The sequence below is a fragment of the Pongo abelii genome, chromosome 23 (assembly GCF_028885655.2).
Source record: "Pongo abelii isolate AG06213 chromosome 23, NHGRI_mPonAbe1-v2.0_pri, whole genome shotgun sequence".
Lineage (NCBI taxonomy): Eukaryota > Metazoa > Chordata > Mammalia > Primates > Hominidae > Pongo > Pongo abelii.
The window spans coordinates 42,366,054-42,392,694 of record NC_085929.1 but is presented as its reverse complement, the minus strand read 5'-3'; the positions used below and the strand labels follow the sequence as shown (position 1 = coordinate 42,392,694).

The 26,641-nt window shown below is 38.0% G+C and overlaps 1 protein-coding gene across 39 annotated transcripts in view; it reads left to right on the top strand.

Annotated features, from left to right (window-relative positions):
- The window catches only part of RBFOX2 (RNA binding fox-1 homolog 2), a 291,171-nt gene that overhangs the window by 177,918 nt on the left and 86,612 nt on the right, over positions 1-26,641 (top strand). For 7 of the 39 annotated variants that reach the window (XM_054543750.2, XM_054543745.2, XM_054543743.2 and 4 more), the window contains exon 1: positions 14,426-14,817. The exons of 27 other annotated variants lie outside the window; for them this stretch is intronic. In XM_054543750.2, the coding sequence (XP_054399725.1) occupies positions 14,791-14,817 (27 nt within the window). In that variant the 5' untranslated portion in view covers positions 14,426-14,790. Of the gene's footprint in view, positions 1-14,412; positions 14,818-14,919; positions 15,146-26,641 lie in introns of those variants that run through there. 5 more of the 39 variants (XM_002831058.6, XM_054543749.2, XM_054543730.2 and 2 more) reach the window with 5 other exon arrangements.

The window sequence follows — 26,641 nt, the reverse complement described above, 5'->3', positions numbered from 1 at the left end:
ATGTTGAGCTATTGATCCATGCATGGAATTTCTTTCTGTTAATAACTGAGGCTACATTATTCTGAAGAAAGACCATATCAAGAAAAGAGAGAGAAACCTTTCAAGTTTATAATTTGATTTTTTGTAGTGTGTTTTGTCTTATAGGTAAAAGATTCTCCTTTTTTTTCCATGAGTATTATTTCAAATTTTGGTTTGACTAAGTTATTAGTCTTCAAATTATAACAATTAAAAATATTTTACAGAAAGAAATGGGTAAAAGGCAAGATAAAGTATAAGAGTTATAATTCAAATATTACATTATTTTGATATTTTTCTGAAGAGCTGATTATTTAAGCTATACCTGGGCATGGTTTCGGCAGAACCTAGGTGAGCTATCTTAATCATATATCTAAAGATTAAGATTCTTTATTGTCTATATCCTCTAATCTTTTTTTTTTTTTTTTTTCAAGAGACAGGGTTTTGCTGTGTCGCCCAGGCTAGAGTACAGTGGCATGATCATAACTCACTGTAACCTCGACCTCCTGGGTTTATGTGATTCTCCCACCTCAGCCTCCCAAGTAGGTGGGAGTATAGTCACGTGCTGTGTGCCACCATACCCAGCTAATTTTTTTTTTTGGGGGGGGTATAGACAGGGTCTTAATATGTTGACCAGGCTGGTCTCAAACTCCAGGCCTCAAGCAATCCTCCTGACTCAGCTTCCCAGAGTGCTGGGATTATAGGCATGAGCCACTGCTTCCAGCCTATATCCTCTAGTCTTAAATGAGAGTTTATAGTTATCACATTATGCTAGGTAAAGCAAATGTGGTCGTATTATTATTATTATTATTATTATTATTATCATTATTATTTGAGACAGAGTTTTGCTTTCATTGCCCAGGCTGGAGTGCAGTGGCGCAGTCTCGGCTCACTGTAACCTCCGCCTCCCAGATTCAAGCAGTTCTCCAGCTTCAGCCTCCCAGGTAGCTGAGATTGCAGTCATGTACCACCATGCCTGGCTAATTTTTTGTATTTTTAACAGAGAAGGGGTTTCACCACGTTGGTCAGGCTGGTCTCGAACTCCTGACCTCAGGTGATCCACCTGCCTTGGCGTCCCAAAGTGCTGAGATTACAGGCATGAGCCACCATGCCTTGCCTAGTCATATAAATCAGAGACCACGAGAATATTAATAATTTTTAAAGTACTTGTATTGAAAGTAATATCTGTTTTGGTTCCTTTAAACTTTTAACAAATTATAGGAGCAGTTAATGCTAATTTAAATGTGTATGAACGACTGGAAATTTATCTCTAAATTAGTAAGCGAAAACCAGCCACCTCCCCATTCCACCGCCTGGAGGTACTAGTTTTGTGTTAATGGCTACACACACACACACACACACACACACACACACACACACACACGTGTGTATATATATGTATATGTATGGCATATAATGGTGTGCGTATATATAATGTGTATACATATGGCATGTATTGGTGTGTATGTCAACCAGTACATTACGTATATGTGTATACATATACATACATGTCTAACTTATATGTGACTTAATAAAAGCTTAACTAATTGCACACATAAATTTTTTAGTTTTTTTATTTTATTTGGAGCACCGCTTTTCAAAGTCTAATTACATACATAATTTATTGATTGATGTACACATAGATTCATACATGCATGCATACCCCTATATAATTTCATTTACAAATATAGAACTATAACACATTATTAAACAACATAATATTTTTCTTTCTTTCTTTTTTTTTTTTTTTTTTTTTAGACAGAGGCTCACTTTGTTGCCCAGGCTGGAGTGCAGTGGTATGATCTCGGCTCACTGCAACCTCAGCCTCCCAGGTTTAGATGATTCTGCCACCTGAGCCTCCTGAGTAGCTGGGATTACAGGCACCCACTACCACACCTGGCTAATTTTTGTATTTTTAGTAGAGATGGAGTTTTGCCATGTTGGCCAGGCTGGTCTCAAACTCCTGACCTTAGGTGATCCGCTCACCTTGGCCTTCCAAAGTGCTGGGATTACAGGCATGAACCACTGTGCCTGGCAATTTTTTCATTTAATAATGCATCAGTCATATCTTTTCACCTTGTATGTATAGTCTAGAAGAATTTAAGTCTCTCTCTGGAAATTGACTGGGCCTTCAATAACATTTGGGGATCACTTTCATGCTTAAATTATGTCAGTTGTTTTAGGATTTGAATTACAGTCTTTTATCTTAAATACAACAGCATCTGGGAATTTCATCTATAATTAAGTCACCAAATATTGAACTGGGTTAACTCTTGAAGTTTAAGTTAGTCAGCCATATAGTTCATTATTACAGCCTTTTATGATGTATAAGACATATCATCATTTTCCAGTCTTCATATCAAGAAGAATCTTAGGAGAAAATAGTGATTTAAGATACTAGCTTATAAGTGTATATGTGGCCCATCCTGCTGTACTGCTATATATGAAATGACAGAAGTGTACAGGGAGGAATAAGGATTAATAATTATTTGATTTGATTAGAAGAGGAAATTCAGCATAAGATTTTATTGCAGAAACATTCTTTTTTTTTTTTTTTTTAAAAAAAAGAAAGGTGTCACTGTGTTGCCCAGGCTAGACTTGAACTCCTGGCCCAAGTGTTCCTCCCTAGTAGCTGGGACTACAGGCACATGCCGCTACACCCAGTCTTTTGTTATTTCTTAATTACCATTTTAATATCTATACAGGAGACTGTTAGAATATATAGTCGTCTCATATATGTGGGAGATTGGTACCAGGATACACCCTCTCACGCCCCTGCAGATACCAAAATTTGCAGATGCTCAAATTTCTTATATAAAATGGTGTAGTATTTGCATATAACCTATGTTCATCCTCTTGTAGACTTTAAATTATCTCTAAATTATAATTTCCAAAACAATGTAAATGCTATGTAAATAATTATTATAACTATTGTCTTTAAAATTTGTATTATATTTTTGTTATTGTATGGTATTGGGGCTTTTTTTTATTACTTTTCACAAATATTTTGTTTGCAGTTGGTTGAATTCACAAATGTGTAACCCAAGGATAAGGAGGGCTGACTGTATATTACAATCCCTTAAGGTATGGCAAAGCACATCTGAAATGTTATGAGGCTTTGATAATCTCTGTTAAGAATTGACAAAGTAGGGTTTTATAGTTCTAATGGTGAGAGAGACTATAAAACTGTTCATTAAGAGCAACTTTTTTTTTTTTTTGAGATGGAGTTTTGCTCTGTTGCCCAGGCAGGAGTGCAGTGGCATGATCTCGGCTGCAGTGGTGAGCCTTCGCCTCCTGGGTTCAAGCAATTCTCCTGCCTCAGCCTCCCAAGTAGCTGGAATTACAGGGTGCATGCCACCATGCCCAGCTAATTTTTGTATTTTTAATAGAGACAGGGTTTTGCCATGTTAGCCAGGCTGGTCTCGAACTCCTGACCTCAAGTGATCCCCCTGCCTCAGCCTCCCAAAGTGTTGGGATTACAGGTGTGAGCCACCCCACCCGGCCAAGAGTAATTTTTAAAAAATGTTTTTCCATGTATGAGAAGTTGCTTACAATATATAGTTTTGTGCTGTAGCATTGTTTTGCATTTTGGCTTTGCCTGTGTCCTTATCTGTTTCTCCCATAAACTGTAAATTCATTGACAACAGAACTGTGTTCATTTCTCCAGGGCTTAGTACAATATTTTGTATGCAATAGATGTTCAATAAATGTTTTATTATACTGAATAGATTTATTCTTGTTCTTCATGTGTCATGCACATAGAATCAGTACCAGCAAATTGAAGATAATCGAGTATAGTGGTCCTCCTAATCTGTTAGAACTGAGTTCAGGTAAATGTTTAACCAAGAATAACATCAAAATGTGCTATAGCCATTTTGACTCTTAAAAATCTGTTTCTTCTGAACAATCCTAAAATAAATGACAGTGACCATAAAAGGAGAAGAATAACACTGATGGGGGGCGGGGCATGGAGGGCATGGTAATACTTAAATTCTCACAGATGCCCTCACAGTTGCATTTAATCCTCATGGTTTAATCATCCAAAAGCATGTTACAGTATTACTGGCTCTCCAAGATTAGGGACGTCATAGCCCCTGAAACTTATTTAGAATTATTTACCATTTTGAACTTTTGAATGCTTGTTCCAAATAGAAGATTTCGTAGGATCAATAGTTACAACTGGTTTGTCTTTTAATAAACATTTATTTTCACTTTCTGCTCACTCTATGTCCTTTTTCTAAGGATTACTTAGCAGTTTTCTGATTTTTGATGGGCCATTTAGGCTCTGAAAGCCAACTCTTGAACCTATTGTGCTTTGTCAGACAAACCTAACACCTGTCCATGTTTGTTACTGCTTTTAATATCTGTTAGAGAAATATGTGTGCACATGTGTATTTGTATATAATGGCAGGGTGGGTATAGCAGCTCCCTAAAAGGAGAAAAGCAACTGGCTTTTCTGAAAAGACCTTTCCACCCCCACCTTTTTGCAGACAGCCGGAGTTAATCCTTCCAAGTTTGACTGGAACAGCTGAGCAAGTGTACCCTGCATATCTGGAGGCCTCCAGTGGACTCATGTTGCCTCAGAGTTGGGGCCACTTTCTTCTTTTCTAGTGCTGATCCTGCCAGCTGTCCTAGCCTCTGTTAAAGCACAGCGAGGGAGGTGTTAAATGATACAAAAACATACAGTGTCATGAAAGGGATCCCTTTACTGCATGTATCAGTGTGACTTTTTTCTCCCATTCCTTTCTGTGGCAGAAAGGTTTTATACTGTTAATCCTAACACCTGTCTCTGCCGGAGACAGTGAGAAGGGTGTGTGTGTGTGTGTGTGTGTGTGTGTGTGTGTATGTGTGTGTGTATGAGAGAAAGAGAATGCGCATGCGTGCACACGGGTACATGCTGCCCGCCCAAGAAAGAATAGAGTAGTAATTCCAGTCCCATCTGCCTTTCCGTGTCCTGGATTGGGAGTATTCTCTGACGCACTTAAAGCCTGGAACATATATATTATTTTGGCTCCTGGATACTTTAGACTTCCTACCGTGTTTGTGTGCCAGTGTGAGGAGTCTGTGTTCCCTTCCCTGGCTGTCATTCTCTGCCTCTTGAGTTTCTGGTTGAGTTGTCAATTTAAAAACCAACAGTAACAGCAAATCTCCAGTGTAGTTTTCAGTCTGTAACTAGTAACTCAAAGCTTTTTGCTTTTTTCTGAACATCTCTTCTGTGTATTGTCAAATCCTGTTGGGGTGGAGGCCTGGTCTCAACCAAGCTCCGACTTCATCAGCTGAGCCAAGCATACCTATCTGCGTAGACTGGAGGTCAGCGAAGGATTTTTTTGGTGCTGCCTAGTTCCTTTGGACAGGACAGCCAGCTCAAACAAGGCAAAAACTTAGACACTTTTTGTACTGTCCTTATCTGAAGATTTTTTCCCTTTTGCTATGTATGGTGTATATTGTATGGATTATCAATATCCTGTTGTCCAGGTAAGCTAAGGGTTATAATTTCTAGATACTGTTTGATTGATGTGAAGCTTTATGGTGGAATGAAATGCCTACAGGCTTTCTGTCTTTTGACCCGGTACCATTCAGAGCCTAGCTTTCCCAGTGCTTTTTGCTAATTTACTGTAATAAGAGGATTTAATTTATAGTATTGGTGGCCAGACAAAGGTGGTTGGCATTCACCCCTAGAAGTTCTGAAACTTTGGAGAGATTGTGTGTGTGTGTGTGTGTGTGTGTGTGTGTGTTTTGAACTGGGTGGGCCGGACAATATAAATGTAACATAAAAAAACCATCATATTGTAATAAACTTTAGGCTTTGTTTTGAGCAGACGAGAGGCACAGATGGCAGTTTCCAAATGTTGTTGTATTTTCCAGAAAGGTAATATATAAAGTAGAGGGCATCTTTCCCCACTAAGACTATTTTTAGTCTAACGTTTTAGACTATTTTGTGATGAGATTAGTAACATCTTATTTGTTAACTTGTTGAAATCTAGAATTAGAAAATGTTAGGTCATTACCAAGTATATTTCTGAATATCTTATAGTAAGAAAAATTGAAGTTAGGAGTCCTGGATTCTGGTTCCAGCAATAGAGTTAACCACCACCATGTTCATACTCAAATAACTTCAATTTTTCTTGACTTTAGTTTTGTTGTATATAAAATGAAGGAGTTGGGCCAGATGACCTCTCAGCTATCATGCTTTTTTGAAATATTGTGATGGAAACCTAGAATAAGAAAATAAATACAGTTAATACAATTAATTCTGAATTAAAGATACTACTTGGTCTGTCAGTTTGTTTTAGTTTATTTGTTTTCATGTTCCTTTAATTATTTTTTTCTTTCAAATAGCCATTTCTCTAATAATTAGCACCTATGTTGCAGGTTGGACCGTAATGCATAGAGTTAAAAGAAATAATGGACTAACTAGTACATCTTATTAGGTATTTTGGGCCTAAAGGCCCGAGCTATTTTGGATTGAGCCTGTTGGGTAAGCTCTCTGAAGAGTAAACTTACAGCTTTCATTCAAGTCTAAAGCTATCAATATTGCAATCATATGGCAGTGGCTGTGATTATGTTTCTCTTTAACTATATTCTAATAGGGGTCTATATTATATGTTTTATATTAATGATATAACTGTTTCTGTTATTTTGGATTATTCAAATTAAGAGTATTTTATATTTACCATAATGAGGTTTTGATATATTTGTGGATTTCACTTATCTATGAACTATACTGACATAAAACAATAGCTTGGGCTTTGTAACAGCTTAAGGCTGGAAGTGTTATGAGACTAGATTAGAACCAGATCTTTTTACAAGTAAATATTAATGTGCTTTCAATGAGAAACATCTGTGAACAGTAAATTTCTGACCCACAACTAGCAAAGTATGGGAATTATAGTAACTATAACATAAGTAAAATTCTTTGAGGAAAAAGTTGAAAAAGTAAAAATGTTTCCCAAGTGAATTGAAGTATTAGAAATATATGAAAAAATAATTACAGTATGTAATTGAATTTTTTGAGGAAGGAAATTGACCATCTCCCCCTTCCAATTTTGGGGTGGATTAAAGAGTTCCTGTTCAGAAATTATGATATGGTTTGATGAATTTTCCACCCCCAATTTTTTTGGTTATTAGTATTTAGTACTGATAAATGTAGTGCACAGTATTTGAAACTACACTTTTCTGGCTTTACTCCATTTGTAGGTTTATTCTATCTGAAATTAAGGTCGTTTAGAAATGGATATAATGGGATGTTAAAATTTAAGGGTTTACTCTCCATTCTGCCACATAGGAAAGCTAATGGGATTAAAAAAAAATTTTTTAATTAAAGGATCCCAAGCTATTTTACAATCTTATTTATTACTTTTTTAAAGTAACAGTTTTTTTCAGTGCATTTATAAATGAGTAGTAGATGGTTGGTTACTACCCAAACTCTTAACTACGGTTATAAAATGTTCTTAGCTTCTTTTATATATTCTTTTGCTTAGTTAAATCCAAGCTTTTCATTGCATAATGCTTGCAGTTTCATACTAATGCATTATGCAGTTGGACGTTATGGAGGACATGATTGAACAGTATTTCTTTTAATGAAAGGTTTTACATCTATTTTTAATTAAGTTATTTCTAGAATTGCTAGTTTTGAGTTAATGAAACAAAGTGAGTTCTCTTCAACAGAAGGTTCGAAAATATTTTAGGTACTTGACCTTTCATTGCTCTTATTGTTAAAATCATGCCTATTTTAAGAGTGTGCCATTGAAAATGATTATATTATTAGTTATAATTTTTGTAGAACCTAGTCTAGCCAAATTAGTTTAAAATCAGGCAGAGTAAGGAGATACAGGCTTGCTTGTGATTTAAGGGACGATGAATGTAGTCTCCCTGCCCAGACAAATCTATTTAAGAAACTGTTCCTGAAGTTATTCTTATAGACAGTCTTTCAGATTAAACATTTACTGCCTCTGATCAGATGGTTAAAATGTAACTTGTTGTAAGTTAAGGGTATTGTCTTTTATCACAGGTTTTCCTTAGGCACTTTTACTTAACCTGTCATCCAAGTGGTGAATGGGGCAGTTGGAGGAAGAGGAAACAAGGTCTTAAATTATTGGAGGTATAGCTAAATTTCCTGGTTTGAGGGTTTAGGGTAGCCAAGGACAGCTTAAGGATATTAGGCGTCTAGAAGATTGAGAGACAGAAATTTACCTATCTAAAGGACACTTTTTCTTTTGAAACGGAGTTTCTTTCTTGTCACCCAGGCTGGAGTGCAGTGGTGTTATCTCAGCTCACTGCAACCTCTGCCTCCCGGGTTCAAGCAATTCTTCTGCCTCAGCCTCCCAAGTAGCTGGGATTACAGGCGGGCATCACCACACCCAGCTAATTTTTTTTTTTTTGTATTTTTAATAGAGACAGGGTTTCACCATGTTGGTCAGGCTGGTCTTGAACTCCCACCCTCAGGTGATCCACCTCCTCGGCCTCCCAAAGTGCTGGGATTACAGGCGTGAGCCACTATGCCCAGCCTAAAGGACACTTTTGATACTGAGGTATGCTCAGGTCTTCAAAATGCTGTAGAGTATATTAGGCTCTCCATTTCTTCATGGGAAGTTGACCTTGGTGTTAAGCAGTACACACACACACACACACACACATACACACACACACACACACTATATAAATTTATTTACTTATATAGTTTATACTTATACAGTTTGTGTAATTATATTAACTTATATAGTTTATACTTACATAGTTATATAATTATATTAACTTATATAGTTTATGTAATTATATTAACATATGCAAGTTTATCCTTATATAGTGTATGTAATTATATTAACATATGCAAGTATAGTTTATACTTATATAGTTTATGTAATTATATTAACATGCAAGTTTATACTTATATAGTGTATGTAATTATATTAACATATGCAAGTATAGTTTATACTTATATAGTTTATGTAATTATATTAACATATGCAAGTTTATATAATTTATATAAATTGAATTTATTTTCTCATTCTGAATTAGTTTATTGTGTACCAACTGTTTTTTGAGTACCTACTGTGTGCCAGATACTATGCCAAACATAGGGATATTCGTGGTGAACAAGACAACAAAGTTTCCTGTAACTTAATAATAGAGGCATGGCATATTCGTGGCATGCCGTTGGATAAACAGCACTCTTCAATTTTCACAGATTAATCATGTATTATCTTCTTGACAACCCAGTTATTGATAAATTTGTTTACGTCCCATCCATTTTCATATTTATCTGAGAACCTTTTCCTTAATCCCTCACAGGGATGTGTACAATGTACACATAATTTCAGTTGTATGTATGACTCTAGTTATCTGGGGTCTGGGATTTCTTAAAGATGTGAATAAGTTACCCAAAGACATGTAGTAATTTGTGAATTAAATTTTTTGATTTGCCTGGCCTCACTGATGTCTTAGTTTATGTTATTTGTGGTTTTGTGCTAAAGGTTTGACTTTGGGGGACAGGAAATAAATGAGGATTGTTTTTTATAAGCCTATAAGCATTTGATTTCAAATTTCACACTCACTTTATTTTTTTTTGAATGGTGAATGGGTTCTATAACTGAACTCTGCCTAAACTAGAGAAATAAAGTTAGGGAAATAATAGAGTTAGCTGTAATTTGACTTCATTTATGTTAAGGGGAATGTTGGGTCAAAGGATATTAAAGTGGTATTGTATTAGAGGTGCTTCTGGAAAGGTATTTAATATCTGTTAGGTGTAAATTGTTATTTACACTTAGTTAGGGTTATTGTGTGGGGGCGTGCTGGCTGTGAAGAGCCTTTATACCAACAAGTTTTTATTATTGCAGGAAATGCTCTCCCTTTAATGTTGCCTTTCACTTGGGTGTCAGAGGCAGCCTGGGAAAGTTGGAGCAAGCCCTGCCTTGTAGACAGGGACTCTTAGATCTGCTTTTATAGCAGTGCTGGTATGTGGGTGGAAGGTAGGGAAGTTGAGTCACTTCTGTATGACAAGAACACCTAAAAAAATTTTTTTTTAAATGAGTGGGTATTATTTTGTCTAGAATCTGAACTATTCTAATAAAATTGAAAATAAAGCCTTTCTCCCACTCTTTTTGTACATCTTTCTTTCAGCTTCAGATTTCTGAAAGATACTGAAAATAAAACTGAAGTAAGGCCAGGCGCGGTGGCTCACGCCTGTAATCCCAGCACTTTGGGAGGCCAAGACGGGTGGATCACCTGAGGTCAGGAGTTCAAGACCAGCCTGGCCAACATGGTGAAACATATCTCTACTAAAAATGCAAAAAAAAAAAAAAAAAACTGCCGGGCATGGTGGTGTGTGCCTGTAATCCCAGCTACTTGGGAGGCTGAGACAGGAGAATCGCTTGAACCTGGGAGGTGGAGATTGCAGTGAGCTGAGATCGTGCCACTGCACTCCAGCCTGGGCAACAGAGCGAGACTCCACCTCAAAAAAAAAAGTGAAGTAAATTTATAAATTTGAAGATATCTCCAAGTGTGCTCTTGGAAGAAAGAATGCTTTTATAATATTTTGGTAACTACATAGGTGCTCTTCATTCCGATGTATCCATGTGTGAATAAATAAATGGCTAGAGTAATAGAAATCAAGGCATTATTGTTTGATTTCAACAAACATTCATTTACTGTGTATTCAGACACTGGGTTAAGAACTGGGGATATAGTATAAAACATGATTTCTACCCTCAGACTGCTCATAGTCTAGTCATAGTTATGCAGAACAGTAACTCCAACCGTTATGTACCATGGATTAGTGCTAAGGTAAAGTATGCTCACAGATAAGGGGTACCTAAACCAGATGTGGGAGCAAGTAGGGTCAGGAAAGGCTTTCTGGAGTAGGGGATTTCTGAAGTAAGCCTTGAAGGATGAATAACCCATATAGTCGGCCATGTTCAAGGGAAGAAGAATAGAAACATGGTGTTCAGAAGAGATGTATGGGCTCAAAAATAGAAATGTGGGAGCCGTCAGGGTAAACTGCTGGTAACTGAAGTGATAGAATGAGTTGGAACACCTTGAGCAAGTGTGGTCAGCAATGTTAACTTCTTTGAGGTTTGGACCCTTTTGAGAATCTGATAAATACTTACAGATCCTCTCTGCATGGAAATGCATATAAGAAAAATTTCCACTGGGGTGCCTGTGTTAGGAACCATGCACTTTGGGTTAAGAACCTCTGGTGTGCAGTAAAAAGAGATCTGAGGATGACACCTTGCAAGTAACAACAACAATTGAGAGGATGGTAGAGGAAGAAGAGTACGATGGGGAAGAGGGTGAACAGGGAAAGAGGAAAGTTAAGAAAGACTGGTATCATTTTAAGTTAAGAGTGAGAGTTTCCCAAAGGAGGGAATGCCAAATACCACAGACAAATCAAAGAAGACATAAAATGTCCATTGAATTTGGCCATGATTTGGAAGTCTTCAGTCACTTCAGTAAGGTAAATTTCAATTGAGTAGTATGGAGGAAAGGAAGCTGGGGTTCTGGAGATTGGATGAAACACTGAGGAAACAATCAAAGAGTTGAGACTACAGGGAGAAGTACCTCTTTCCTTCATTTGTTTATTTAATAAATATTTCTTGAGTACTTACCATGTCCCAGACAGTGTGCTGGAAGCTGGGGATTTGTCCATGGAGAAGGCAGGGCCTCCTTCATTAGCTGACATCTCATTGTGCCCACCCTGTTCCAAAGCTTTCCAGCCCCTGCCTGTCTCTGTCCTCCCAAACACACATACAGGAAATGTCCTAAAATGATTTTCTCCTTGGTACATTACCGGGCACATTCAGCCACCAGGGGACTCCAGTTTTGCTGGGTCAGACCCAGGCTGCTCAATTGCTCTTCTCTCTCTTGGACACCAGGGAGCAAATTGTCCTCTATAATACTAGGGACACACTTCAAAATATCATTGTGCCAGTCAGACCTCACTATGAGCCTGTCATTCAGTGAGTTTATAAAAATCATTGTAACATTTTTTTTAAGCTTGTACCAATTCTTTCCTGTAATAAATTTTTAAGCCTATTTGCACTGTGAAATATTGGTTCTAAATGTAGAAAAGTAGCATGAATTCCTGGCCTGAGGAAACCTTTATCCTAGTCTTGGACTTTTTGCATGTGGGGACCCCTCATTTGCCCTTTTCTTTAAAAACAAAATAAAACAAAACAAAAAAAACTCCTTGGGGCGTTGTCTCTTTCCAAGATGTATGGAGTCTGCAGTCACACCTAAGTGTCAAGGTAGCTGCTGCTTTTCAAAGGATGGGGGCGGGGGACACTGTGGGGGAGATGCTATCTTCTTGGTGCCCCGGGCTTTTTGTCAAGAATAGTGTAATAAACCAGAGGATTCAGAGAATGATATACAGTGATTCTGAGGTTTATTTCAGTTATTAGAACTGAAAACACAATTATCCCATTAGTATGATTCAGGATTTTTTCCAAAAATACACTGGGTTGCTCTTGCTTCCAGTGAAACTCACCTGCCCATTTTCTGCTTACTCACTTTGTCTTTAGGAAAATTTGACTGCTTTTTATCTCCTTCTGATTGGCTTTTCAGTTGCAAATTCAGAGAGTACTATATATTCTGTGTTCCAGGTCACTTCTAAAAAGTGTTAAATAAGAACAGGCCTAGTACTTATCTATATTACTTTACTCAGCATTTTTCCTAATATTTGAAGATCTCATTCTTTTTAAAATTATTACTATGCATTATGCCACAAGTATACAGATATCTGTAAAATGCACAGAAAAGAGCCTGACATACTATGTTACATCAGTTTCTCCAGGTTCCACAGATGGTCCTGTATTTCCTGTATTCCTTTCAGAATTGTTAAAATGATTATTAATTTAGGAGCGGGTGTAATGATGTTGTATTGGCAGTGTGCCAGCCAACGGTGTTATACAACACATTTTTTTAATTTAAAAATTTTAAAAATTTAATTCACAATAGAGATAGGGTTTCGCCACATTGCCTTGGCTGGTCTTGAGCTTCTGGGCCCAAGAAATCCGCCAGCCTTAACCTCCCAAAGTGCTGGGATTACAGGTGTGTGACACTGCGCCTGGCCAATACAGAACATTTTTAAAAGCCTAGTTCTGCATGTTGCCAAACAATCCTTATGGAGACAGCAAAAAACTATGTATTCTCAGTGTGATTTGTTATTTTGAATTTAGATTTCTGTAGATGTTTATTTTTTAAATGGAGAGCTTGTGATGTTAGCCGTGGGCTTGTAAAAAATAAAAATAGATAAAAATTAAAAATGGGAAGCTTAATTTTGGAATTAATCTTTTTAACCTTTGGGTAGTCTTTTAGAAAGTATATCCTAAAAATACATAGCATAACTAAAATATCTCATAAATCCTTTAGAATGAGCTTCTATTTATTAGAATGCTGTAAAAAATTAGAAAATCTTAATTTTATGAGACAACTGATAAACTCATAATTTTATAAATTGTTTTATTTGAATGTGTGATAATATAAAATAGGGAAATTATGAAGTTTATATTCAGAGGTTAAAGATTTTTCCAAGATCACTAGTAAAGGGCAGAATTAGACCAACTTCGGGACTGAACCACATCTTTGAGGCATTTTTTAATTATATTATTTTAATAAGAGAACTTTAAAAAACTCTTATTGTCAGTATTCTCCTAAACCTGTATCTACAGCACTGTATAACAATTACTATTTACAATAATGACACAAATTTCTGGGGTATATATAAGAAAGGATTTATCTTTTTCAATAAAGGCTGAAACGTAGAAGGCTGGAGAAAACAAAAGGTGAATTTTCAGTTAACCAAAATTTTTATTGAAGCTGGAAGCCTTAAGGAAATTTGCATGCACCTTTGTGTATCCCTTAAGTTTCTTAAGCAGTCATATTTGTAGACACCTTTTTCAGAGTCTCCAAGTATTTTTTATAGTAAGAAAAAAATCATTTAAATTACCTCTCATTACCTCTGTCCTCTCTTTTAGTCCTTTGCTCTCACTAGGCTGGTTTGGTCTTCCAGGACAAGCAAGTTCTTGCATATTCCTGTTCCTTGAAAAACCTTCCAGTTAGTGGTCATGTAATAGCTTTTCACTTCTTCACATCTTTCTTGTTAAATCCACTGCATCTATAAACTGTACATCAGTAAAAATGTTTTATTAATATTAAAAATAATTTTGTTTCATTTCTTATTTATTAGACATTCATGGCTGGAATCTCTTAAATCTGTATTAACTATAGTAAGCTGCTATGAATGCTTCCAGTGCTATATAATTAATTCCATCATCGCATCCTTAAAATATGCCAGCACATGGCGTTTGCCCCTCCCTCTTTCTCCCTCCCTCCTCCCCCTACACACACACACACACACACACACACGCACACACGCACACACGCGTGCGCACAGCGCACACTAAACTGCCATTCTCCAGCAGGCCTGCTTCTGGAGTTGGGAGATGTCAGCCTGCTGGGAGGGGGTGGGGGGAGGAGGAAGAGGTGGGGCTCTACTCTGATTAATTACCTTAGGCATTCAGGGGTGGGGCTTCCTTCAGCCATCTGCCTGAGATATGGGAGGGAGCTGGAGAAAGAAGGAGGGGGAGAGACTGCCAGAGAGGAAGAGAAAAGAAAGGAAGAAACATTAGAAAGAAAAAGGAAGGAAAACGGTATAAAGGGAGATCAATTACCCACCCTTAAATAGCTAGATTGGGGGGGGGAGGGGGGTGGAAAAGAAAGCTGTGGAGGTGTGCCCCAGCACGGCTGCTTTGAAAGGTTTATCATCTATCCGTTTGGTTTATGGAGAAAAAGAAAATGGTAACTCAGGTAAGATTTGTGCTTCCTCGGCATGTTTCTTTTCTCCTCTCTGGGATCTAAATAAAGGTTTGAGGGTGGAGTATAGTAAGAAGAGTTTTAATTATTATTGTCTTCTTAGAACAGCCCAGATTTATTGTTATCAGCTGAAAAGTCTGTGTCTGTTGAGTCCGTTTATGTGTGTGTTATGTATCCGTATCCTTTCTCCCCCCTCCCTCAACTCCATAGCAGATTCCTGTTTCCTGTACTGTGCAGCTGTAGCTCAGGAAAGACCCTGTGGGGATTTGTCTACCTCTTTGTCTTGGTTCTGAGAAGAGGGAGGGAGAGAAAGACTGCAGAGGTAGGAAGAGATTCCTGTAGACTGCCAAAAAGAGGGGAGCAGGATTCCTTTTAAGAATTTCAGAAGAATTTGTGTTATAGGGAAATCTGATTCCTTGTTCACTTTGGTTTCTCAGGATTGGCTATGGAATTGTAGTTTTGCTGTTACTCTAAACTGCTTATTAAAAATGAACGTTAGGAAAGAATGTTTCATTTTCATGGCTTTGTTACTGGCAAAGAAAATTTTCAGTAGGAGCATTCAGGTGTAACAGAGGCAGGTAGAGCCCTCCTTGACAGGAGAATGAATCTGAATGTATAAATCACAATCACATAGCCTTTAAAATACATTTGAAGGAGAGAGAGTAGGAAATGGAAGATATCTCTCCTCCCTCTGTCTCCCCTCTCATTCTTCTCTCTTCTCTCTCTCCCACTCCCACTCGCTCTCTCCCCCAACCCCCTCAATCCCCCTTTCTCTCCTCCTCCTTTTCCCCTCTTTCTCCCTGCCTCTTTTTGGTTATGCCAGGCAATATCTAATCTGCATTTTAGCAAGTCATTCCTGACAAATGGAAAGGTGAATGCTCTTCCACAGTTCTCCCTGGCAAGGCAATTTTTCTTGTTAGCATCCTTCTGTACGCTCCATTACCCTTTTTCCTTTATGTATAGGTTAAGAGGAAATGACGAGGCTCTGATTTATCAATGAGAAATCATTTACACTGTAGAACATTCAAATCCTTTAGTCTCAGACTTAAGATCAGTTTCACTCCAGGTTTCTGTGCTCTGTGGGGAAATTTCATCACTGGACAGTGCTTTCCTTTTAAGGAGGTTGCCCTTTTTTTGTATTCTCTCTTTTCCTCTCCCAGTCACCACCGGAGGGCGAGAGAGCCAGCTAGCTATCAGGATAGAGGCATCATTTTAGGAGCTGGAATCCTGTTTAGTTATATAATGCCCTGCAGTGCCATTTGGAAGGAGGGAAACCTGTAGGGATATTTTCCCATTGGGACCCGGAGGAAAGAAGTTTCAAATATATCTTTTCAAAGTAATTTTTCACCAAATCTGAGTTTAGAAAATTTCAACAAACTCCTTCCTCTTTTGGAAAAGTGGAGAAGCTTTTGAAATGTTTCTCTTCCATGTGTTATCCCCTCATCATCAGTCTAATTACCTCTTTTGAAATACTGCTTTTTTAAAAAAAATTTACATAAAAGATAAATCCTGTTTCTGGATTCTCTTTGTTGCTTGGGAGATGATACTTGCTTAACCTTAGAGCCCTCATTCAATTTTTATTAACTGGCAATATTAGAGGGTAACAGCTCTCTTTTTGCTTAGCAATTACTGAAGGCTTTTCAATGACTTGACTTTTCATTATTTTTTAAGCTAGTGAAAGAATGATCTAAAATGGAAATTTTTTAGAGTTTTCTATTGCCTCTTGGAACATTTCCCCTTAGTTTCTAGAGGAGCTGGTAAGTGTAGTGTGTGTGAGCATTTAGAGTGCACATGCTTGTATGCACACTTAATATTGTAGTTGTAATAATTAGTATTTAAAGAAGCCATAAGTTTAGGAATGAAGTAGAAGAAATAAATGGAAACTGGAAAGAGAGATTCTGGGGTGCTTAATAATTCTAATAATAAAATCACCTGTTTTATCAGGATGTGCTAAATATTGAAGAAAAGTTATGAGTTTTTGCCTATCCTGAAATTATACAACTAGAAAGGATAGAATATCAAATTTGTGAATTTTCAGTATTCCAGCATATTTGTTTTGTTGTATATACTTTCTGTGTTAATGTAATGTACATAGTTGTTAGTAATCTAGGGGGAAAAAAATCAAAGGAAATAACCAGCTGGGCCAAATCTTTCATTTGTCCTGTGGTTGTGTTGTGTTGTGCCTGTGTGTGCATGTGTGTGTGTGTGTTTGAGCCAGACATCCAATCCCAACATTTGATAATGACCTGTCACATAAGCTTTCTCAATATAGAATGTCTATACTGGTGGTTAGGGCTGGGTTATCAAAGTTAAACGGTTTATTACAATGTAAGAGCAATGTATGGATATGTTTTCACTGTTTTGCTACCTAGGTTCTTTGCATCTTCAGATGGTACCATTTCTATAGTCCCCAGTTTCCATTGCTCAGCTGTTGGAAAAGGGCTTTCAGTGAATGACTTTTTCATCATACCATATTGGATCCTTGTCGGTATTTGCACAGTGTATGCGCTTTATTATTACATATGCTTTACTTTTATAGGGCCTGTTTTTGTTTTAATTATCAAACTACTCTGTCATTTATAGTAAGTAACCAGTGTTCTGCTAAAAAGCAAATGGCAATTTAATCACAAAATTCTAATATAGCAGATAGACATGCTTATGTGATACTTAAAACATTAATTGTGTCAGCTGTTCATGTATATGTTGTAGGAGTAGTTCACTGAGATCTCTTATTTTTGGGCAAATAGACCAGATTATTGCATCTCATATTTATGAAAATAGCAATATGGAATATGAAGGAAAGATAAATCATTCTTGTACTATGTGTAAAATTTGAAAAACAAAATTGTAAATGACTTCAACACTAATTAGTAAAAAATAAATGTTTAGCCAAACTCAAATTCAGTTATACTATCTATTGTTGAAAGGCAAAGTGTACTAGACAGAGAGGAAAAGATTTTAGAGTATGGATGTGAAAGAAAATTTTTATACTCTACTGTGATATAAGACTGCCAGTTTCTGTGGAACACAAAGCCCTCCCTTTCTTGGACAGCTCAGTGCTTTGCTGGCATTTTCTTCAAAATCTGTTTTCCATCAGGACCAAGAGGAGGGAAGGTGTTAGGAATAAGGGAGGTTGGAAAGGGGGTTGCTGTTCCTTTAAATAGTGCAGTGAGTCCATGTGGCAGCAGGCCGCTCTGGAGTGTATTCTTTTGTAATGAATCACCAGTTCCATTGTCTGCTATCTCCCCTCTTTGTAGCTGGAAGGCTGAAGTCTTTCACCTGAGCTGCTGCCAGTTCGCTCTTCTGTTCCTGGGTGGTTGGGAGAAGAGAAGAGGGGAGGGTATTTTATGCTTTAATTAAAGACAGATAAGAGAGCAGGTATGTTTTGCTTTGCTTCATTTTCTCTTTTCCTGTTTTTGTTTGTCTGGTTTTTGAAAGGAGTTGGAGTAGAGAATCTATTCTGTGATTTTGCTAAGCATATCCCATTTTCTCTGAATTCTGGAGGTCCTCACAGCATTTAGTCTCCATTTTGTGGCACTGCTTTAAAGTGATTCCATTCGGTTGCCTGCCAGTCATGCTCCCTTGCCACTCGAACCTTATCCCACCCTTCATCCACGGAGCTGCAGCCACACTGTTTGTTTTGGCACACTTTCCACTTTCTATGGGCTTTGCAGGATTTGGGGAGTTAGAGGATAGGCGGGGATTGTGGGTTGGAGACTAAATTTATGTTCCTTTACAATGAAAAAAAAAAAGCCTCACTTTTTCCAGAGATTTGGTTTCTTTCTGAATTCTTCTTCATTGCTGCACGTCTTCAGTTATAACCATTTCCTCACTGAGGCCAAGATTGTCTCTTGAAAGTATTGCTTTTCTAAAAATTACTTAGCTTTCTTGAAAAGATAACCAGAATTTCATAAATGCTTCAAGCTATGATGAAATCCGAGCAATCTTGACTCATTAAATTGTTTTTTCCGTCTTAGTCACCCCCTAATCACACACACTTTTCTCTTTCTTTTTTGGCCCCCTTCTCTATTTTTTCCTTTATCTTTCTCCTTAGTTTTGCAATTGAGTCTAGGTAAGCTTAATATTTGACAACCTATTACTTAAATTCGTATTGCTACAGGAGACATCTTCATATTGAACAGTGATGACATTCCTCATTCCTGTCAGTGATAAGGCACAAACTCAAATTCCTGGTTTTGTTCCTCCAGTTTTCTGTTCTCCCCTGAGAAATTCCAAACTCTGATCTACACAGATTGCCATATGCAAACAATTTTATCTCTCAAATTTGAACTTTTCATCATGTAATTCCTTACCTAGGGGTTGTTTCTTGGACATCTGTTTATGGTAGACAAATAGTTTCTGGGAACCAGTCATACTAGATGATACAGCCCCCCTTTACCCACCCTGGTCTCCTTCTGGTATACCATTCCTCTCCGGGATCTGACATTATTGTTATCCTACATGTTCCCTTCTGAAGTCATAATTCCTCACTCTCTTTTTTTCAACATTTCCAAACCACTGTCAAATCTTTTTTGAACATTTCCTCCCAACATTTTGTATGTGAAATCTGCCAGGCACAAATAGAAGGCTCCCCTGCAGTAAATACTTTGCTCTTTTGATTGTAGCACCTTTCTTAGTGGACTCCAGTGTTCAACCTCTTCTAGGCAGTGAGAAATGCTGCATTCTGCCATCACGATGTATTGTGTCTATTTCCCAGACTCTTAAATGTTTCTCTATTACTATTAGAATGATTAAATTCAGGAAACGAATTCATTAGAGGTCATTGCCAGAGTGAATCATTTAAAATGCAAGTCTGATTTTGTCATTCCTGTGCTTATACCTTACAGTTGCTCCCCTTCAGTCTCTGAATAAAATCCTGTGACCCTGCATGATCAGGAACCTGGCTGTCTCTCTACTCTCATCTCCTGCCATCCTCTTCTTTCTGTATTTCATTCTAATGACACTGGCCTCTTTGCTGTTCTCTTAACATACCTGAGACCCTCCTGCTCAGGATCCTTCTGCTTTTCTCCCTGCCCAAAATGCTCTTCCCGCTGGTACCCATAAGGTTTGTTCTACTCTTGAATATTTCTTCTCAAGGGAGACCTCTCCCTTAACTTTCCTAGCTAAACCAGCACTCCCTCATCACTCCTACCTTCATTCTGCTTTTTCTTCACTTGTCACTGATTTTAGTTCTTACCATTGATTGTTATATGTTTGTTTGTTGTCTGTCTCCTCCCCTGACCCCAAACAGAAGCTCCCTGAGATCAGGATCCTTGTCAGCAGTCTGTTGTATTCCCAGTGTGTAGAACAGTGCCTGGCACGTAGTCATAATAAAAATAGCTAATCTTTATTTATGCTTATGATGCATTAATATCAGATACTGTTCTAAGCACTTTACCCTCATTAACTCATTGAATCCTCTCAGCAGCTGTGTGTTATCTCCATTGTACAAAAGAGGAAACCAGGCATATGATGGTTAAGTAACTTGCCCAAGTTCAGACAGCCACTAAGAGATGTTGTGGGGAATGATATCCAGACAGACTGGCTTAGAAATTGATATTCTTAACCACTGTACTCTAATGCCACTTGTAGGTATTGGGTATTCAGTAAATATTTGTTGAATGTGTGAATAAATTAATTTGGTTGAGACTCTGATTCATTTCTGGAATTTCCATCCCTGACTTAAGACTTTGATAAAACACTTGCATTAATGGAATTCATTGTTGAATAAGATTACTTCATTATTATAATATGTAATAAAGTATACATTATGATAAAAATATTAATATTATCTAATAATACTAAATAATAATGCAGAGCACATACTGTGCATTAAGCATTGTCTTAAGTGCTTTACATATTTTAGGGCATTTATTCCACTCAGCAGCCTTATATACTTACTCAGCAGTACTATTAATGTCCATGTTGTAGAAATTAGGAAACCCAAGGAGTTTGGCTCCAGCATTTCTGTTCTTAACCACCACTAATAATGACCATTATTAAAATAAGTTTTTGTTTTTTTATACCTACTTTGTGCCAGTCAATTTTACATACATAGCACATTTACAAACATAATTATTCATATTATGTATCACTTGTCAATCATCTTTGAGATAGGTGAGGTTTTTCCCATTTTTTGCATGAGACTTTGAGATTCTAGAGGTCAGGCAGCCTGGTGACTCTAGAAACAGAGAGAGATAGGTTTCAAACTGGAGATCTGTTTAGTCTCAAATTCGCATGCTCTTCCATTATTCTGTGAACCGCATAAGATAAATAGTTCCATTCTTGGCCATGAAAAGTAGAAAAGTTTTCTTTATGAGCTGAAATCTGTTTTCATTATTGTCTTCTCACTCCTTCTCGTTTTCTCATCTGGAGTTTCATTGAGTGGTTTCATGTCTTCTACATAAAAACCAAATATTTGAAAATACTGCCGAACGTTCCCTTTAATCTTCTGTTGCCTTGCTTATTTTTCCTACTTCCTTGAATTACTCCTCATAGATATGAAAACATACAGTTTCCAGGATGTTTACTGACTTTCCTGGACTAGTTGCATTAATTTATATGAATGATTTGTCATTTATGTCTAATCGCTAAGTAAAAATACCAATTATGATTACTTTTTAAGTTTTATTGATGCATAATTATACATATTTATGGGGTACATATGATATTTTGATACATGCGTACAATGTGTAATGATCAAAGCAGTAATTAGGATACCCATGACCTCAAATATTTATCATTTCTTTGTCTAGAGAACATTTCAAATCTCCCCTTCTAGCTATTTTGAAATACACAATAAATTATTGTTAACTATAGTCACTGTGCTGTTGAATATTAGAACTTCTTCTTCTTTGTTTTGGAGACTGAGTCTCACTATGTTGCCCAGGCTGGAGTGCAGTGGTGCGATCTTGGCTCAGATCTCGGCTCACTGCAATCTGCGCCTCCTGGGTTCAAGTGATTCTTCTGCCTCAGCCTCCCAAGTAGCTAGGACTACAGGTGCACACCACCACACTTGGCTAATTTTTGTAATTTTAATAGAGACAGGATTTCACCATGTTGGCCAGGCTGCTCTCGAAATCCTGACCTCAAGTGATCTGCCCGCCTCTGCATCCCAGAGTGCTGGGATTACAGGTGCGAGCCACCGCACCTGGCCAAGAACTTATTTCTTCTAACTGTGTTTTTGTACCCAGTAACCAACCTCTCTCCATCCCCTGCCCCCTTCCCAGCATTTGCTAAACATTATTCTACAGTTATGAGTATTAAGTATCATATCTTTGTTATAAGTTTTGTTTTATGATAACATGTTTGGCTTTAGTCAGTTTCTTTTTTGTTGTTTTTGAGACAGGGTCTCACTCTTTAGCCCCGGTTGGAATGTAGTAGTGTGATCTCGGCTCACTGCAACCTCCACCTCCTGGGTTCAAGTGATTATCCTGCCTCAGCTTCCCAAGTAGCTGGGACTACAGGCGTGCATCACCATGCCCAGCTAATTTTTGTACTTTTTGGTAGAGACAGGGTTTCACCATGTTGGCCAGACTGGTCTTGAACTCCTGACCTCAGGTGATACACCTGCCTCGACCTCCCAAAGTGCTGGGATTACTGGCGTGAGCCATCGCATACGACTGGCTTCAGTCAGTTTGTATAGCTCATTGAACATGTAGTGTTGTTGGCAATTTATAGTTTCAAAAATGAAGGGATATTACCTTGAACTCCTAAAAAGAATAAATAGAATATTGTTTTTCTCTCCACTATAAAGCATGCCCTCAGCTGATTGGCAGGAATCTACCTGTCTTTTAATCTCTGAGTCTTGCCCTGGTCCCTCAAAGGTTACTGTCACTGAGTAATGGAAGTCAATAATTATTTTATGAAATTATAAATGAATGCCTTTATGTCCACAAATCATACAACTATATTCTTTTTTCCTAATGTCAATTATGATTCCTCGTAAGAAGTTTGGAAGAGACAAACTGGGACTTAAGTGAAGGAGATTGGGTTTTGAAAAGACTCTTAACTGAGAGCAAAGATCCATGAACTTTTTCTGTAAAGGGCCAGATAGTAAACAATTTTGGCTTTGCAAGCCATGTTGTTTCTGTCACAACTACCCGGCTGTGCTGATGAAGCATTGAAGAAGCTATAGATGATAAGTAAATGAATCGTTGGTTGTAGCTGTGTTCCGGTAAAACTATTTATGGACACTGAAATTTAAGTTCCATGTAATGTGTATGTGTCACAAAATATGATTCTTTTAACTTTATTTTTAATTTTTTTTTTTTTTTGAGACAGATTCTGTCACTGTCACCCAGGCTGGAGTGCAGTGGTGCGATCTCGGCTCACTGCAAGCTCCGCCTCCTGGGTTCACGCCATTCTCCCGCCTCAGCCTCCCAAGGGCAGGTGCCTGCCACCATGCCTGGCTAATTTTTTGTAATTTTAGTAGAGACAGGATTTCACCATGTTAGCCAGGATGGTCTCGATCTCCTGACCTTGTGATCTGCCCACCTCGGCCTCCCAAAGTGCTGGGATTACAGGTGTGAGCCACCGTGCCCGGCCTCTTTTAACTATTTAAAAACGTAAAACCATGCTTAGCTTGCAGGTTTTACAAAAGTAGGTGGAGGGCTGGCTTTGAACCACAAGCTGTAGTTTGCTGATCCCTGACTCAGAGGGATACAGGACCTCGCAATTTCCTTTATAGCATGGGTAAGGTTTTCCCATATAGCTTCATGACAGAGAGACAGTTTTGAGTGGTTCTGGCAGGTCATCATGGATCCCTATTATAATAGAATGAATCCCCTGATTTGCTCTCTTATTTCCCCAACCCTAGAAAATATGAAGATTCTTCTCCTTCTTTACTTCCTTTCTCCCTCCATATGCTGTATTTTATACCTTATTGCTTTTCATATACATTTTCATATTTTTTTAAAACATTTTTCATGTAGTTATATACTATAAAACAACATTTGGGTCAATGACAGACTGCATACACAATAGTGGTTCCATAAGATTATAATACTGTATTTTTACTGTCCCTTTTCTATATTTAGACACACAAATACTTAGGTTTGTGTTACGCTTGCCTACAGTATTCAGTATAGTCACATGCTGTACAAGTTTGTAGCCTAGGAGCAATAGGCTATGCCATATAGTCTAGGTGTGTAGTAGGCAATACCATCTAAATTTGTGTAAGTACACTGTGTGATGTTCACACAAAGACACTTGCTTAAGGACATGTTTCTCAGAACGTATCCCTGTCATCAAGTGACACATGACTATTATTTATTACTTTGGGCCAGAATGCATTTTTCTCCCACATGATTAATTTGTCTTTAAAGATTCAGCTTAGACTTCACCTACTTCAGAAATCTTCCTGTCTCACAGAGTTGTCCCTCTGTGTTTCATTAACGTTCTATATGCATTGTTCTTTTAGCTTATACAGTACTGTAATTGTGAGTGTATTTCTGTGTTTTTCCGTCAGACTATAGTTTCTTTCAGGATTGGGACTATATCACCAGTGTTAGCATCCAGCAAATATTTCTTTTGAGTTAATTAATGATTTTTAACTTGCTAATTCATTGATAGTGTCCTCTTTTGAAATGTTGAATGGGAGAGTTAAATTGGGCAGTCACTTATAACCTAATGTTTATTACTTAAATCAGTTAATACTTAGCACACATGTAGTTTGGGAAATAGATGCTTTACGTGGCTAGAAGATTGGGAGGATTTTGAAATAAACAACTATTTGAGGGGCACAGGGAACTCTTGTATTGTAGATGTTTTAGTGGAAGTGGAAGCCTGTGTGTATGACGGTAAATGGCATAGGAGCTCTAGCCTCCTGGGGAGTCAGGCAGGAAGGACGAAGGGCATGACTCCCGCAACTGGGGAAAGGGCACGACAAAGAGAAGTGGAAGGTGACAATGAAATCTTAGGGATTGGCAACCCATGGCAAGTATACCAAATGTGATATATTGAGCATAGTCATCTTCCTCTCTGCTTTGCCTTCCACTCAAGATGGCCAAGAGTTAGATTCTTTACATACTACTTTTGAAAACTTGTCATCGCAGATATATAGCAGATCCTAACCAGCCATTCTATGTCATTTTCAAGGCTCACTCTTCTTTTAGGTCTTTTTCCCTCCCTCTCTCTGTTTCTTTTTGGATCTTTTCTATATGGTAACATCAAATGTACTTACCTTTTTTTCCCTGTAACATCTAGTCTGCCATTAATCCAATCCAGTGGGTGTATGTGTGTTTTTTAAATCTCAGATGATAGCTTTTGTCTCTAGAATTTTTGTGTAGGTCTTTTTCACACCTCTCATGTCTCTTCTTAGCATGTTCATTTTTTTCCTTTTTTATCTTGAACATATGGAACACAAATGTTTTAATGTCATCTGCTTAATTCTAACATATGTATTAGTTCTGGGTGAGTTGTGATTAATTAATTTTTCTCAGCATTATGTGTTGTAGTTTTCCTGCTTCTTTGCATGCCTGGTAATTTTTGATTGGATGCCAGACATTGTGAATTTTATCTTGTTGGATTCTAGATAATTTTTTATTTCCGTAAATATTCTTGAGCTTTATCTACAGCACAACTACGTTTCTTAGAAAAAGTTTGATCCTTTCAGGTCTTGGGTTGTTTGTTTGTTTTGTTTTTTTGTTTGTTTTTTGAGACGGAGTCTCGCTCTGTCACCCAGGCTGGAGTGCAGTGGTGCGATCTCGGCTCACTGCAACCTCTGCCTCCCAGGTTCAAGCGATTCTCCTGCCTCAGCCTCCCGAGTAGCTGGGATTACAGGTGCGTGCCACCACACCTGGCTAATTTTTTGTATTTTTAGTAGAGATGGGGTTTCGCTGTGTTAGCCAGGATGGTCTCTATCTCCTGACCACATGATCTGCCCACCTTGGCCTCCCAAAGTGCTGGGATTACAGGCATGAGCCACCACACCTGACCTCAGGTATTGTTTTTTAAGCTTTGTTAGACAGGACTAGAGCTGTGTTTAGTCTCTGGTTAATTTTTCCTGGCCACTGAGGCAAGACTCTTTTTAAGACTCTAATGGATGCTCCTTACATCGTTAGGTTTTCCACTCTGGCTGTTAAGAACAGGATTATTCTTGGCACTGTGTGAGCTCCTAGTACTGTTCCTTGTATTTCTTTCAGGTGGTTCTTTCCCCAGCCTCTGGAAGTTTCACACATAGATGTGGCAGTCATCACTCAACTGAGTACTTGAGATCTTTAGAGCTCTCTTTCTCTCTGCAGCTTTCTCCAGTCTCTCTGCAACTTTCTCCAGTACCGTTCCCTGTGCTGTCTTGGCTTCTCCAGACTTCTAGGTCTATCTTCTCAATTCATGGAACCCGCCAGGTTCTGCCTGGGTCCTTCCTTCTCTGCTGCAGCCTGGAAACTTTATCCATGTGATAAGTTGGGGCAGTTGTAAAGCTCAACTTGCTTGTTTCCTGACTCAGGAATCTCTGTCCTTCCTTGCCTACTAGACAATGTCTTGAGTGCTGTTGTTTCATGTATTTTGTGTTTTTTTTAGTAGTTTCAGGTAGAAAGAAAAATCTGTTTCTTTTTTTTTTTTTTTTTTTGAGACAGATTCTCAGTCTGTTGTCCAGGCTGGAGTGCAATGAGTGAGATCGTGGCTCACTGCAACCTCCACCTCCCAGGTTCAAGTGATTCTCCTGCCTCAACCTCCTTAGTAGCTGGGATTACAGGCACCTGCCACCACGCTCAGCTAATTTTTGTATTATTAGTAGAGACGAGGTTTCACCATGTTGGTTAGGCTGGTTTCGAACTACTGACCTCAGGTGATCCACCCGCCTTGGCCTCCCAAAGTG